Genomic DNA, 15,351 nt, shown 5'->3' on the forward strand with positions numbered 1-15,351 from the left:
CTTCACAGGAAAGCGGAGGGGCTATTTAATTCCCTGCTGTATAGTTTCATGCGTTTCTATTTGATTTATCGTGGAAACACTGACTTAGCTCTGTTGTACGTGAAAAAATAAAATATTTTCTTAATATGTTTTTATATTGCTGGCTATTTGTAACAGCACTGATTCTGTTGGGTAGGAGTTTACTATTGCGCAAAGTAATTTTTTTTTTTTTTATTGGGATTGTTGCTTTAGATACACTAACAGGATATCTCTGGGCTTGTTTTTAGCAATTAATAGAGCTTTCTGTATAATTCAGCCTCTGTGTAATATGGATACCACATATTTTCAGTACAAAATACAGGTCTGATCTACTATAGAGTACACTGGAACTGACTTTAATAGGCCATTCCCTTTCTTTTCTCAGTGATTCTCCTCACTTACTGTTCATGCTGGAAAACACCTGGATAGATGCCAAGTTCATTCTCCAGATCATGTGTGAGCTGAATGTTCTGCCACTAGCCCTTCAGATCACAAACATCTCTGGGAATGTTATGGTACTTTTTAAAATTATATTATTATTGCTTTTTTTTTTTCCACTCCACTGTCACACTAAACACCTCTGTATTTTCTGTGATCAACTGTTAATTTAAATTTACAAACGGTATTCCATATAAATGATTCTTTAAACTTTGCTGCTAAGCCTGTGCCTTTGATGCTATAGTCAAATAGTGAAGTAAAAGAAATCCATAAAAATGACATTTGGATGCCGTTTATGCTAATGAAACAACAACAAAATGGTTAAGTAAACTTTCAGATAGTTGAAAAGTTTGTCTTATTTTTGCATGTCAGCATTTAGTTTAAGTTCTTTGCTTTGATTTCTGTTTTCCTCCCCTCTTTCTAGTCGAGGACGATGATGGGTGGACGGTCGGAACGAAATGAGTTCTTGCTCCTTCATGCATTTCATGAAAAAGACTATATAGTGCCAGACAAACAAGTTTTTAAAAAGCCTCTGCAGAAGCTGGTGGGTCCAGAGTTTTTAAAAATCTGAGATTTTTTTTTTCTATCCTTTGTGTACATGAGAACATGGAAACATAGCTGGTCTTAGATGCAACTTCATGTTCCAGCTTATGGTTTCAGCAAAGGTTTTTTTGCTGAGCTGATAAAGGAGGGGTATACTTTAAAGGGACATCATATCACCTTCAAATTTGCGAAGACTTAATTGCTCTTTAATTTAAAATTGAAATGAGTGAAGTATGTTACCTCATAGGAAAATAAAACAGACTGTCACTTAGTCATTGTGCATTTGTCGTAGAAGTAAGAAAAAAATATTTCATTGATAAACAGTAATTTAAGTATAAGTTCTAAGATTTTTATTTGAGAATGTGGATGAAAATATCCTAGAGAATTAAAAAAGAAAGGCTTTTGTAAATATGTTTATAAACAAATTATTTTAATGTGCTATTTTTGCTTTTTAGTTTTACCTCTAAGCAAGTTTAACAGCAGATTCCAAAGTAGTAAAGTCTGTTGAGTCTATTGAGGCATCAGAGCAGTGCTTGGATTTTAAATGATGCAGAATAAGGTTGAACTCGCAGAGAAAAATTTCTTGTTGGAACAGAACGAATGACAAAATGCACTTTAGATTTGCCATAATGTTTCTGTTTGCTTAACAAAGGCCTACCCATGCTATTTCCAAAACTGCCTTTTGATCTTGTTTTGGCAATAACAGCTCATGAGTAGATCTCTTTTTTCCTGTGTGTTGACTTTTACAGCCAGTGAGAAACTGTAGCCTAGTGCTAATGTTCAATGAGGATTGTTCCTTAAAGTCTTTGTCATCTCTTGTCATCAATTCGTTCCCATAAAGGTAGTTTTCAATACTGTTTTGAAATGAATAGGGGGACAGTGAGGATTGTGATGAAAATGCTGTGTTTTGCATTTATTTTAGAGGGAACTTCCAATCGCATGTATTATTTGCCAAAAAATATCTCTCCCAGCAGTACAGACTGGATTTTTTTTTTATTTTTTAAATGCTAAATGTAGATGGATGAAGATGAAGAATTTGAAGATCAGACTAAATCCAAGATAGGGAAAAAGAAAGCAGCATATGCTGGGGGATTAGTCTTGGATCCCAAAGTTGGTAAGATACGGCAATTTCCTTTCTTTTATGAAGTCAGAAACAGCTAGGTTATATGAACACAGAAGACTGCAGTCATCAGTGTGTGTACCTTGTGGTTTTATTTATCAATTTATTTGTATTTAATACACAAGAAAATGCCCAACATTGTGGAATTATTTATTCTTAGGAATTTTCTTCTTAGCTAGGTAAAGTCTGGAGGAGAATCAGGACGGTACATCTGTGCATAATTTTCTAATGGACATGTAAGTTTTCTTTCAGTTTCCTCTCTATGTGGGGAAAACTGTACAAGTGTCCTATAGTAAAACAGAAGGTATCTGTTCAACTCTGGTGAGTTAATGGGGTTGGATCGTTCCACTTCTGACATGTCTCTGTAATTGGTAGTGGTGCATCTCAACAGCTACTTAAGGGATTTAGATGCTGAAAATGTCATTAAATGACAGAAGTACACGATGACATATTTTCAGCATCTGAAATCAAGCCATTTCTCTAGCCTAAAAGTGTGTGGCTTGAACTGACAGACTTTGGTTTGATCTGAGTCCATACCTATAGAAAGATCCTGCTTTCCTTGATAAGACTTAAATCTCATGGTCCCGTCTCATGATTTCTCTCTGTGTCATCTTCCCTTGCACCAAAGATGCAGCCAAATAACTAAATTGTTTCTAATGTTAGCTTGCATTTTTTTCAGTGTGCTTTATTAGTTGTGGAGTTGGATGCAGTCCTGAGACTGAATAATCATGCCTTCTGTTCTAAACTCTGTTTCAGGTTTTTATGACAAGTTTATTTTGCTTCTCGACTTCAACAGCTTGTACCCATCAATTATCCAGGAGTTTAACATCTGCTTTACCACAGTGCAGAGAACATCGTCAGAAGCACAGAAGAGGACAGAGGTTTGTGTACTTTAACTTGTGCTTTGAGTTGTACTGTCTAATTTCAGTGTATTTTCTTTGAATCTGCTTTACAGGAAATTGTTGTTTTTTACTGATTCCATTTTTCCTCTCACACTCTTGAAAAAAATTCAACTAGGTGAGTTTTGGTTCAAAGTATTTTTAATGTTGTATCTGTCTGTTGTTTTTTTCAGTAACATTTTTTTAGAATGTTAGTAAGTTCTCTCCCATCCGATGTGCTCATCCCATCAGTTGTTTTCCAGCTTGTTTTCATAATGAAACAAGATTTGTATTCACACCGTGTTCATCCTCTTCTCCCCTAGCAGTTTTTGAGCCCGGTGACCAATTTCATCTAACTTGATTAAGCCTTCCCAAAACTAAATTGCTACAGGTTTCCTGCAAATAGTAACCTGAAGGGAGGAGGGACACTTGTCCTGTGCCTGTGCTTGGGGAAGGAAAGCAATGTGAGCTCTGTGCTTGTTGGACACCAGAGAAACCAGTGGGAGGAAAGGAGGACAGGCCCACAGGGAGCGATTCGGTGGCAGTGTCAGCTCCAGGAGCAGCTTCACTTAAATTCATCCTGTGTTAAATACGACCAAAAAGCCACCTCAAGGTGTAGTTCCATGTGGGCCACAGCCTGCCCTTGGCTGCTCGTCCCTCCTTGCTCGGTGGTGGCACTGTTCTTGGCAGAGCTGTGCTGTAAACTGAAGCAGGGAGCTGGTCAGGCCTAAAGGTTAAATTTGAGGCTTTTATTTTTAACTGGGATCAGCTCGCTGGTTGGAATTAGTCTGTTGTCCCATAAGTAGTTGTGGCATCACAACTAAAATATCAATGCCACAGCAGAAATGAAGAAAAAAGTATGTGGAGCTCTTTCATCTCGTACCTCCAAATTTTGTAGATTTCTCTCTCCTTCTTAAATGTGTTTCAAGCTGAGGCAGCTTATTTTAATTTTGACCACGGCACTATATTCACTTAGGTTTTCAGGTCATTTCTTGTTGTGGTGCTTCCCAGACTGCTTCCCAAACTTTCCCACCTACAACCTCTCTGTTCTGCTTTCCTGTTGGTTGGTTGTGTTGGTTGGTGGGTGGGTGGGTGTGACTTTCAGCTCTGCCCTGCTCCCTGCCTTCCCCCACCTTCCTGCCTCCCAGACCTCCAGGGGCTCCTTGTGGGAAGGGGCAGCGCTGTGTTGTCTTCTTCACCTGGTACAGGCAGAGGGAGGAGCAGAATGGGGTGTGGAGGAAGAAGTGGTGGCGTTAGACTTCCCAGGTGAAACTTCATAGAGTCTCACCTATTCCTGAGAAGTCTCTCTTAAGTGATAGAGCATCTGTCTGGTGATGTTTTATTCTCTTAAGTATGAATTATTTTCTTGAATGCCAATATGAAGTCCACATGCATCACTCCATCTGCAGCTCTCTAAGCTTTGTAACCTCTCCGTTTTCTTACCTTTTCCTTCTTCAGTGACACTGATGTGTTTTTGAGTGATGTGATATGAGGTCCAGTTGTGATACTGGGAAAGGAGCTTAAATTCCAAAGATTCTCTGGGCCTCTGTCTGCAGAGATTAAGTAATGTAGTTAAAGACCAGCAAAAACTCATGCCTGTTGTTCTAAGTTGTCCTTGGCAGAAGATGCAGGATGTTGTTGTTTTCGTTTTTTAATTCGAGTTTTTCACTAAACACTTCTAAAATCTATCATTAAAACATATCCTTCAAGCAGAGAAAAAAAAAAAAGCTGTTGGTGATTCTTTAACAGGCTGAAGAAGAAGAGATTCCAGAACTTCCGGACCCATCCCTGGAAATGGGAATTTTGCCTAAAGAAATTAGGAAACTGGTGGAGAGGAGGCGCCAAGTTAAGCAGTTAATGAAGCAGCCAGATTTAAATCCTGACCTTTATTTACAGGTGTGTTTTATAGAAATCTTTTTTTTTCTTTTTTTTTGTCCCACTCCTCTAGATGCACTGATTATCTTTACAGAATAGGGATAATTAGTAGCGCAAAGCAGTTATAATATGCTTTTCTTGAAGCCCATCATTGCTGCAGACTATATAAAAGCTGTGAATGTAATTGTGAACGTTAATTTCTGCTTTCTTTTGGTGACAGTTGTTTCACTTTTGCTGGTTCTGTTTCTTTTCAGTATGATATCAGACAGAAAGCTTTGAAACTCACTGCTAACAGCATGTATGGCTGCCTGGGATTTTCCTACAGCAGATTCTATGCCAAACCTTTGGCTGCTTTGGTGACACATAAAGGGAGAGAGGTAAGTCATTAAGTTAGTTTTTGAACACATGCAGAGGTGGCGAATTTAAGATACCTACATTTTCACTGAATAGGAGAATGCTCTTCACTCATTTTGGATTTTGCTTTTGGTTTTTTGAACTGTAGATTTGGTGTTTGGAAAAGAATCAGATAAATATCTCAAAAAATAAAATAAAGGGAACCTCCAGCCTGGGCTTTGTTTTGAATTAAACTACCTAGTTCCAATAGATCATATTTGCAGTGACAAAGAAAACACGTCTGTTTTCACATTTTCCATGAATTTCTGGTTCTGCTTCATAATGTGGCCTTCAGATCACCAGTATGCTTCAAATTTGGATATACTTGTCTTTGGGCATTCTGTCGTGGTCCCGATATGCCGAGTTTCCTAAAACTCTTGATTAATTAGCCCTGGCCCAAAGTTACTTAACATCAATGGCTTATATGTTGGGCCTTTATTTTTCTGTTTGTTCTATAAAAGGAAGCTTTGCATTGGACTCAAAAGGATAGATTTTATTTTTAGATTCTGTTAATTATATAGGCAAAATTACTTTTCCTGTCGTTTAGGGTAGCAGTTGAATACAGATCACAGCAATGTGGTGCCGTTGGAAAAAAGTAATAATCTCAGACACAAAACATACACTGTGATGTACCACTGTACATTAGGGGTATGTACAGTATGTCTTTAAAACGTAATTTTCCTACTGTTTCATTTTAGTTCTTATATGAATGGGAGTACCAAGCCGGAAGCTACAGGGAATAGATAACAATACAGGGAAGGGATGTGACAGGATGTTTGATGCCGTTTAATGTTTTAGGTGGCCAGGGAGAGAGATGAGTTCAGCTCCGTGTTCAGCAGCGTGTGGTGCATGTGGGGCTCCTGGGGGGCAGCTCCTCTGCACAACTACCCAGTGCTCTCAAGGCATGACTTGTAGCCAATAAGCATAGGGGCATTTTGTTTCTGATAATGTCATTATTTTCCTAAGTTTTCCCATATAAACCACTCTTAAAAACAAATCCCCCCACCCCGCCCCTAATGCTGTCCTCCCAGGATTTCCCTAGACACTGTGTTTAACTTTACACACATGTTTAACTGGAAATACATTTCCAGCTTCAAAAAGTAGCTGTGAATGCGTTATGTGTGCATGTGAAAACGTGCTGATGTTTCTTTTAAAGAAGTGGTATCATTTTGTAAGATTTCTGATGTGTTTATCTACAAGGCTGGCATGGAAAGCAACTTGCTGGAAAAAAATAACGATTTTCAACTTAAAATAGTGATCACAAGTCTTGAATATGTTTGTAACTTGAAGATTTTTATTAGACATATCGAACACCTATCACAAACTAGACATCGTGTGGGTATTTGAGCTTTTGGCCTTTCTGTTAAAGTAGAAAACATGCTTTTGGATTCCATATATGTTTTATTATTTGGCATAGATTTGTGGCTTTTACTCAGAATACTGTGAAGATAACAAACTTTTGAAAAGCTTAAAATGTTCGAACTGCAATTTTGTGTTTCTGTATTAGTACAACAGATTCTGATGAAATGGATTTGAATATGCCATGTTCTGAAAACTTGGGTATTTAGGCAGGTAGCCAGTTAGCAGATACAGCCTCTTTAGTTCCTCATTTCTTAAGTAGTTTTTGCTGTAAAAAATTATACAAGGCAGTTCAGTTACCTGGTTTTGTGAGTTACTATTTTTCTAGATAGAATATTCTATTTTAAACCCTTCCTTACATTAATCTTCCAATTTTTAGGTTTCCGCTTAGCACTGATTGGTAAGATAAAATAGATGAGCATTAAGTGTGAGGAGATTTGGTCTCTGTATATGAAGAGGGTGGTTAAAATGCAATTATTGCAGAAAAAAAAATGTTAATGTAAATTGATACAGCATTTTCTCATGGTCAGTGATTACTTGACTATTTCAATACATTCAAATAGAGTACACTTCAAAAAAAAGAAGGTGGTATGCAGTGTTGCTATAGAGAAAACCTGAATAAATGCAGGGAGGCTTGCAGATATCTCTGATGTAGGCGTCTGAAGGAGGAAAAATATGGGATGAAAAGTAAAATTAATGTTTTCTTATATTGGCACAATTACAATTCAATCCTCAATTTTAGCAGGAAAAAAAAATGTGGGGCTATAGTTTTGAAGTAAAGTTCTTGTTGAAAATTACTGTATCATTAATGCAGTTGAGAGAAAGGAGGCTTTGGTAAGTGGTTTAAGTAGTCTGTTTTCTAATTTTGTGACTGAGAAGCCCTTAGCTGAATTTGGAGGAAGAGTGCACGGGAAGGCTGTGGTGCCGGGTGCTCTGTGTTGCCTCTCGTGGACTCCAGCTGCTCTTCGTGAGATGCAGGTTTGCTTGTGGCAATGCACCCGAAGTATGGGAACTGCTTCGAGGTCCTCTTTGTTGAGCAGAAATTCTTGTAATGTGGCCCAGGACATTTCTTGTGAAGTGGCACATGGTCATTTGTGTCAAACTGTGCTGGTGAATAACAGGTTTGCTTCATTTCAATGGGAGACGAGATGGGAAGCTGGCTGCGTGTGTCAGAGCGCAGCTTTAGGACAGAGAGGGAAATCCATAAGGCATTGACAAAATGTGTTGCAAGAGCTCAGGTCTTTGCTTAACCTTCGTGCAGTACAGGAGATGGAGCTGGGTTTTCCTGAAGACAGACAGCAGCAGCTCTGCAAAGCTGTGCCCAGAGGCAGGCAGGATGTGGCGGGGAAATGAGCGTGGCATTCCCACAAATGAGGTAATTTGTGTGTGTGCTCTGGCAATGGTGGCGATTTTTCACTAGATGGCGATAGAGACCTTGAGATCATTAATCAATTAAGAGTTGCATTTCTGTCGCTGGGGGTTTTAAAGACTGACTGTACATTTTTTCAAACGTGTCCTCTGTGTTTCTCTTTTTCAATTGTGGGTAACCTCTAAAAGGGGAAATAAGGAATATCTGTGTGTGTAATTTGTCTTTATTAGTTGTATTATACATCACAGATGGACTGGTTAACTTTACTGTTTTTTGAAAGGAAAAAAATCTGCAAAACATGACAATTAGGAGAGAATTAAAACTATACATTCATTTTGTCCTTTTTGAGAAACATTTTTTTTTGCCAATTCTGATTATTAGAAACACATGGGTCCTGGTTCTAACAATAAATTTTATTTTAAGCATAAGGTTTCTTTACCTTTTTTTTTTTTTTGAATGCAGATATTACATTATTCATCTGGAATGCATTAGAAGAATTCTCTATTTTTCTCCTCGGTGTTACTAAGAGTTTGTCTGGGCATTGCTCTTGTAACTACAGCAGTTGCTTGCATGGAAAAGTAATAGGAAAATATTTAATATATTTTTAGCTGTCCTTTTAATGTAATTTAACAACTGGAAACAAGATGAGTCGGTGCTGTACAACCAGCCAGCTCTGCACCGGCAGGCAATGTAAGGTCATGCCTTTCTAGCCTCTTTAAAAGACAAGTCTTTTGATGAAGTGTCAGTTGTCTGATTTCCCAAACTTGTGTGCCCTTTCCTGCAGTATTTTCTTACAAGACAACACAGGAGTTGCTGAGAGAATTTTATCTTTACTCAGCTTGGCTGCCAAGAGCCAATGCCTTTTCTAGGTATTTTATTTCTTCTGGGTTGTTTTCCCATGTTCACATTTTTGCCCAAGTAGTAACAGAACTAATCTAAGGTCTGCTTCTAAAAGGGAAATGGCACCTTTACTGTTTTCAGCAGTACTCAGCAGTACTCAGTGCTAGGTACAGTGCTATAGTCTGCAAAATAAAAGCGGGGAAGAAGGCACTCGGGTCACTTCCAACTTCCTCATTCAGATTCTTAGATACGTTCTCAATTAATAATTAGTTTAGGACCCTGATACTCAAAAGGAGAGAATAAAAGCTGCAATCTGGGAAAAGAATGGATGAGAGAGCAGAAAGATAAAGGGAGCAAAGATGAGCTCATTTGAAAAAAAAAGGAATTAAAATTAAGGGTAGGTAAGGAGGTTAATGGCTATCCATTATAAATGGCTTCCGAAAAGCAATCCAGACTTCTCTCTCCTCCTCCCAATATCCCCTTCCTCTTTTTTTTTTTTTTTTTTTTCTTCTCTTTTTTCTTTGGAATTCTGCTGAGGAAATGGATCCTCAGTTGCTTTATTCTAAATGTATCTACGTCCTGGTTATACAGGGTGGAGGAACTGTCATGTGAATGGGGCAATTGTCCCATCTTCTTGCTTCCATTGGAAAGAGGAGAGCCTCCTGCAGTCCCATCTAAGCATGTCATCTATGTTCTCCTAAGGAATATGACACCAATTATACGTTTTTGATGACGTGCAAATTGATAACAAAAGCCCAGGCAAAAGATTTCTTAATTATGTTTGAATATAAAAATGACAGAGTGGAATCTTAAGAGAAGTGTTGCTGTGAATTATTGCACTGTCCCTAAATGGAAGGTGTTGAAGTCAAACCAGTTGTCACTGCTGTTAAATTTATTATTATGTATGAAATCATGAGCCAGTAAAAAAAAACTTATGTACATTATTCTGCATGCTAATATCCGAAAAGATACAGAATACACATTTCAAGAGAGGCTGCTTACAATCTGAAAATGCAAACTGAGTGCAAAGGAATAGAAAAAATATGGAAGATCTCAACATTCATTGAAATTAAATATTGTTTGTCAAGTGAGTGAGATGACATCTGGTCTGATAAAGACTTTTGCATCTCCAAAGAGAGGAAATGAAACATTTTAATTAAGAAGAATGGTCAGAATATCCTGGTCGAGAAGGAAATCTGACTGGAGAAGAATTTTTATTTATTTTTAATTTTGCATAAAGTTTTTTTTTTAATGGATGCTCAGTGAGAAATATTTAGGAATATTGTTTGGACACAAGATGTACATAGAAACTAATGTTCAGATTGTGCTATCACCAGAGATGTGCTGCCTCTCATTTCGTGGTGCTGATTTTCTTGGTGGAGTTAACAGCAATTGCGTGACCACATGGGGAGTTGGATCTGCCTGGTGATCTGACTCGAAAACTAAGTGTAGAGGAAAATAAAATTGACTTTTGTTGGATCAATGACTCAGTGACTCACCACATACCCTTAAAGCTCATAGAAGGCAGGAGGTCAGCAATTAGGAGCAGAGAGATAGGAAGGGTCAGGCATGACCACCCTTTTTTTAGCTCACACCTGTCTGTGAAACTGTAGTTAGCATTAAGAGAGTGAATGTATATATATATATATATATATATATATATTTTCTTCCACGCTTTTGTTTTTATCTTTTTTATAGCTTCCTGTCTTGTATTTTATTGCATAGAGATACAGGTTTTTTTGAATTTTCTCTTAAATTGGTTGGAGTTCAGGTTGGTACTGCAACAATTTGAGTAACAGAAAGGTAGTCTTTACTTAAAATTGCAGTAAAACTAAAATCAAGACACTTTAAATGGTGAGTTTCCCCAGTGCATTCTCCAGATTGTCTGACATGTAGCAGTATGTACCCTGGTAGGAGCTGGGTGTGAGGAGTTGGGGTGGGGTGGTGAGCTGGGATCTCGGGATCAGGAGAAGTAGTGTCTTTCCAAGATCATTGGGAATGGGAAAGACTTTTTGGTATGCAGTAAAATATTGGGGAATATTTTGAGTCCTTTTGAAGGATATTTTGAATTTTGAAGTACTTGAATCTTGCAAGTCTCCTGCGAGTTTGCCACGCTCAGGCTTTAACATAACTGAAGAAAGCCTTTAATCCCATGTAGAGTACTTCAGGGATTATGGGATTCAAAAGACAGGTCCTTGGGTGGTTCTTTTCTTCAGACAGGGTCGCAGAGATGCCTCATAAAAGAAGGTGATTCCCCAGAACACAGGCACTGCATTGAGGAGATGACAGCTTTTGCAGGCGCACACAGCACCATACCACTTGTAAACTGATCAGGTTCTATTTTTAAACAAGCTAATTTTCTAATACCCACTATTAAGATCGGAAGAGTCTTCCATTGTTATGAGTCTCTTTCAATTTACTCAGCATATCCAAAGGATGTTTGAGTTGGAATGCTACCTACTGTCTTAAGTTTTTCTCCATCCTACAGATTTGTTAGTACTGCCAAGTCTTTGCACTACACATTTTCATAGTCCGTTGATAGCTTGCCACAAAATATGTATTTTTTTTGAGACTGAACAGAAGCTCCTCTTCAGGAGAACAGTCTCCCTTGATGTCTTAAATGAAACATTCTCCTATTATAGAAGCCATGGAAAATCTAGGAACTAATAAGATTTTCGAAATACTGGAGACTTCTCAGTTGGAGTAAAAAATAATCTCCCTTTTCAAACACTATCCCTAAGAGTATGCAGAAATGATTTAACATGAAGTGTCTGTCTGCCAGAAGACTTGAGTAAGTATTCATTCTGTCCTTCAAAAATAGGACATTTTAGTCTCAAAATCACAAAGTTTCATGTATCCCCTGGGAATGTTGCTAACTGCAAAAAACTCACTCTTGAAACAGACTACATTAGAATAGTTTTGAGCCTACCAGATTCGTCGTTTTTAAAGTAATGCTTTAGAGATTATAGTAATTCCACTGTGAAGTATGAGGAGAAGCCGAGAACTGGATTTCTTCAGTTTGGAGAAGAAAATACTAAGGGCATATTTAATTGTGGTTTTCAACTACCTGACAAAGGTTACTGAGAAGGCAGAGCAAGAATCTTCTTGGATGCGTGAAGGAACGAGAGGCATCAGATGCAAGTTGCAACAAGAGAAATTCAGATCAGTGCAACAGAAAATCTCTTCTCAATGGGGCTGGCAAAGCACTGGAACTGGTTGCCCAGAGAGGTTCAGATATCTCTGTTCATGTCACTTTTAAAACTCAACCACATAGACCCCGCTGTCCGCCTGTGTCTGGGCTTGTGTTAATTCTTGGTGATCACATTAGCCTGGAGAAATTTCTACTCTTTGCAAAGTGATGACTGGTAAGCCCCAATTAAAAAGAGGGCTTCTCTGTTGACATGCAGTTGTTTTATGAACAGTGATTTCTGGTTCTTGCTGCAAATGGGAAAGGTAGCCACAGCCAAACAGCTTCTCAACTGCTCGTGTCAAATTGATCGTGGCATATTAAGTTAACGCTGCCTTTCTGAATGTTTGTAGCAGTCATGAAAAGGACTAAAAATTTCTGAGTTTAAACCCACTGACTTACTGGATTGGTGAAGTTATTGGAAAAAATGTGTAAAATGCTTCGTCACTGAAGTACAGGGTCAGGCTTCCTGAAACGCGTGGCTAGGAAAGATTTCTGTTAGACCTAAGACCTCTAGGAACAACTACATCTTTATGTGAGGAAATTGCATTTTCGGAACAGTTGCTCAGGAGAAAGATCATTATGGTCAAGTACTCCTGCTTTATGTAGGATGGTTTTCCCCGGGTCTTAGTGGTCTGAATTGTCTTCAGTTTGCTTCTTTATTTTCTTAGGGAATGTCATACCTGGCACACTAGCAATTTCTTCTATACTTTCCCTCATTGACTTCAATGCAAAGAATGTTCTTCCTTGTTGTTTTATTTTTCATTGATACTTTAATTTTACTGGGATATTCCACTATTACAGGCTTTAACAGCATTGTAATTTGGAATTGGACATATGGAAGATACGTTGCCACAAAGGTGCAGTGAAATCTTGGTTGTGTTCTCAGCTGAATTCCAGATTTCTTGGTTTGGCTCAAGTTGAAATTTTACTTGTTAAACCTAGAACTTGTTGACTCTGCCCTTAGATTTTAGAACTCCTCAAGTATAAGGCAGTGACAACTAATGTGTTGGTTTTAATGCAGCTTCTGTAATTTCTCCCCAATCCTCTCCCCATTTCCCTCAGAATTCAGCACGTTAGCATCTGATCACTTAGACAAGTATAATTTTTATATTTGTTCAGAAATATAGTGGTTTCTTTAAATCACAATAGCTTATCTAGCTTGATGTTTTAATATGTATTGTACCCTTTTTTTGGTTCAGTGCAAAATCTCATATTTTTCAACTTATCATTAAAAGTAGTCATCCCAGAGCTAAGGAAAAATCAATGAGAAGACTGTGCTTCCAGTGAGACCCCCCATAGACAGCTTTGATTAGAGAAAAGCTTCAGATCTGACTCTTATACCCAATTGTCCATCAGGTGGCCACTCATTTTGGCAAGTATAACTGTATACCACAGATGCTAGAGATAGAAAAAGGTCTGTTACATCATGTAGTTGATCTTCAGAGTATGTATATAGTTACTTCAGCAGATATAATTCTTGGTTATTATTTCTTTTTCTTTTTTTTTTTCCCAAAGGGTCTTTATTGTCCTTCAAGAAACCACTTTTAATTTTGACATAGTTTTTGGTCTGATTACTTTTCTGTGCATGCTGTTTTTGCATGTATTTAAAAGGCCAGAGATGAGCCTGCCTTCAGTAAGAACGTGCTATTTGACAGGTGTCCTGAAGTTCTGCATTCCTGGCCGTGGTCCAGGATGGCAGAGCAATAATGGTTTAGAAACTGCCATTCCTGCCTTGTTAAAGGATTGGAAGAAATCCGTGAAGTTATTAACTGCCGTTTGCCTCAACCACATTGTGATAAGATCAGTGTGGTGTCTAATTGGCTGAGGTTACTTCTTCTATGTAGGTGGTGTTCTTGTTTGCTTTCTAATTCCTTTACATACGGCCTTCTGCCTCATGCCGCTTTTTCCTTCCCTTTCTCCCTCAAGTTCCAGGTGGTTACTCTGAGGATTTGAGTAAGGGATCATGGTCCTGCCTCCATGTGCTGTAATTAACTGTAGCTATTTAAACATTACCTGCGACTTGCTTACTATGTGTCACTTGCTGTTTCGTTTGGTGAAAATGATCTTTTATAAAGTATAAAACTTCAGATTTGTAACAAGACTTGGATTAGTTTAGGGGACTGAGGCACTTCATCCTAGAGCAAAAATGTTTGGAAAAATGTCTTGCCGAATCAAGGATTGAAGAATATAAAAGGCACCATTATTAAAAAAACGTATCAGCCTGACATATATGTACAAAACGAATTATCTACAATACTGCTACCATTGGAAACTCTTGACTGTTTCAAGAAACACCACTTTTGTGGCAGGTTATAGTTTCTAATTGTGTTTAAGACTTTCCAGCTAGTGTTAAGAGTATTTGGAATTGATCACTTGATAGGGTGCGAGTTTTTGTTCAAATTCTTTTGCATTTATTTTCAGGTCGTTTCATAATGTATATGATAAGCTCTCCTGCTACTAGTAGGATGTAGTTGTACTTTATAGTGATCTAACTGCTTTCATAATAATATTGATTGCTTTTAGGCTTCTGTGAAATATAATTAGGAACCTTATGGGAGATTCTGTCCTAATTGTGGCTTATAGTGACATAGCAAAAATGAAAAATTTTCTTCATTTTCTCATCTCATACTTTGGTGCATTTTGAACATAGATTTGATTATTAAAATATTTGAAGAAAATAATCATGAAATCCTCTGTCATTTCATAGATGACCAAGTCATCTAGTTTGCTTTTTTCCAGGAAGATGAGCCTCTGACAGTCTGACCAAGAGAAGATTAGTAAATTGTGGCTTTTGTTTGTGTGTCTCAGTTTTCAGCCTGGAGCGTGAGCTTGTGTCACTTTGCTCTGTCATAAATACTGTGTTAAATTACAGCAATTTTTTTTTAAGAAACTGTTTGATTTTTTGCCAGGGATTCCTGAGCCATCTAGTAATAGTTTCAGGGATCCTATTCCTTCTCTGAAAATCAGTGCCAGGTTTGGACTGTGCAGCTGTCCCAGTTTCCTTTTCATTAATTTTCACTGTAGGAATAAGTGCTTGTTATTGTCTAATGTTTATTATATTAGCTTATTGAAGGTCAGTTATTTCCATTCCCACATGGATATTGCTGTACTTTTTGGTAATGGGAGGGAAAAGCAGGTTCTGCCAGAGCAGATCTGGGTGTGGTAAATCACTTGGAAGTGGCATTTATAGGACTCCAGAAATGATCCTTGTGTTATTCCATACAGTACTGCATAGATTTTGGCCCAGCTGGCCTTCATAATAAGGGACAGCCTCTCTGCTAAGCCAGGCAAGTTCTTTTTGCTGCAAAGAGCATGTAAGGCATGCCTG

The 15,351-nt window shown here is 38.0% G+C and overlaps 1 protein-coding gene and 1 non-coding gene across 2 annotated transcripts in view; both read left to right on the plus strand.

The window, feature by feature from the left end:
• Positions 1-15,351, plus strand: part of POLA1 (DNA polymerase alpha 1, catalytic subunit) — a 193,280-nt gene that overhangs the window by 25,357 nt on the left and 152,572 nt on the right. Inside the window, exons 20-25 of the mRNA XM_088532762.1 lie at positions 404-533; positions 881-1,000; positions 2,017-2,113; positions 2,876-3,000; positions 4,747-4,893; positions 5,127-5,249. Coding sequence (XP_088388888.1) covers positions 404-533; positions 881-1,000; positions 2,017-2,113; positions 2,876-3,000; positions 4,747-4,893; positions 5,127-5,249 — 742 coding nt within the window. The remainder of the gene's footprint in view (positions 1-403; positions 534-880; positions 1,001-2,016; positions 2,114-2,875; positions 3,001-4,746; positions 4,894-5,126; positions 5,250-15,351) is intronic.
• LOC148593019 (small Cajal body-specific RNA 24) lies at positions 2,349-2,479 on the plus strand. Its single transcript, XR_015913833.1, has one exon.

This window comes from Tinamus guttatus, unplaced genomic scaffold, assembly GCF_059628265.1.
Source record: "Tinamus guttatus ecotype Peru unplaced genomic scaffold, ASM5962826v1 Tinamus_guttatus_pri_ptg000470l, whole genome shotgun sequence".
NCBI lineage: Eukaryota > Metazoa > Chordata > Aves > Tinamiformes > Tinamidae > Tinamus > Tinamus guttatus.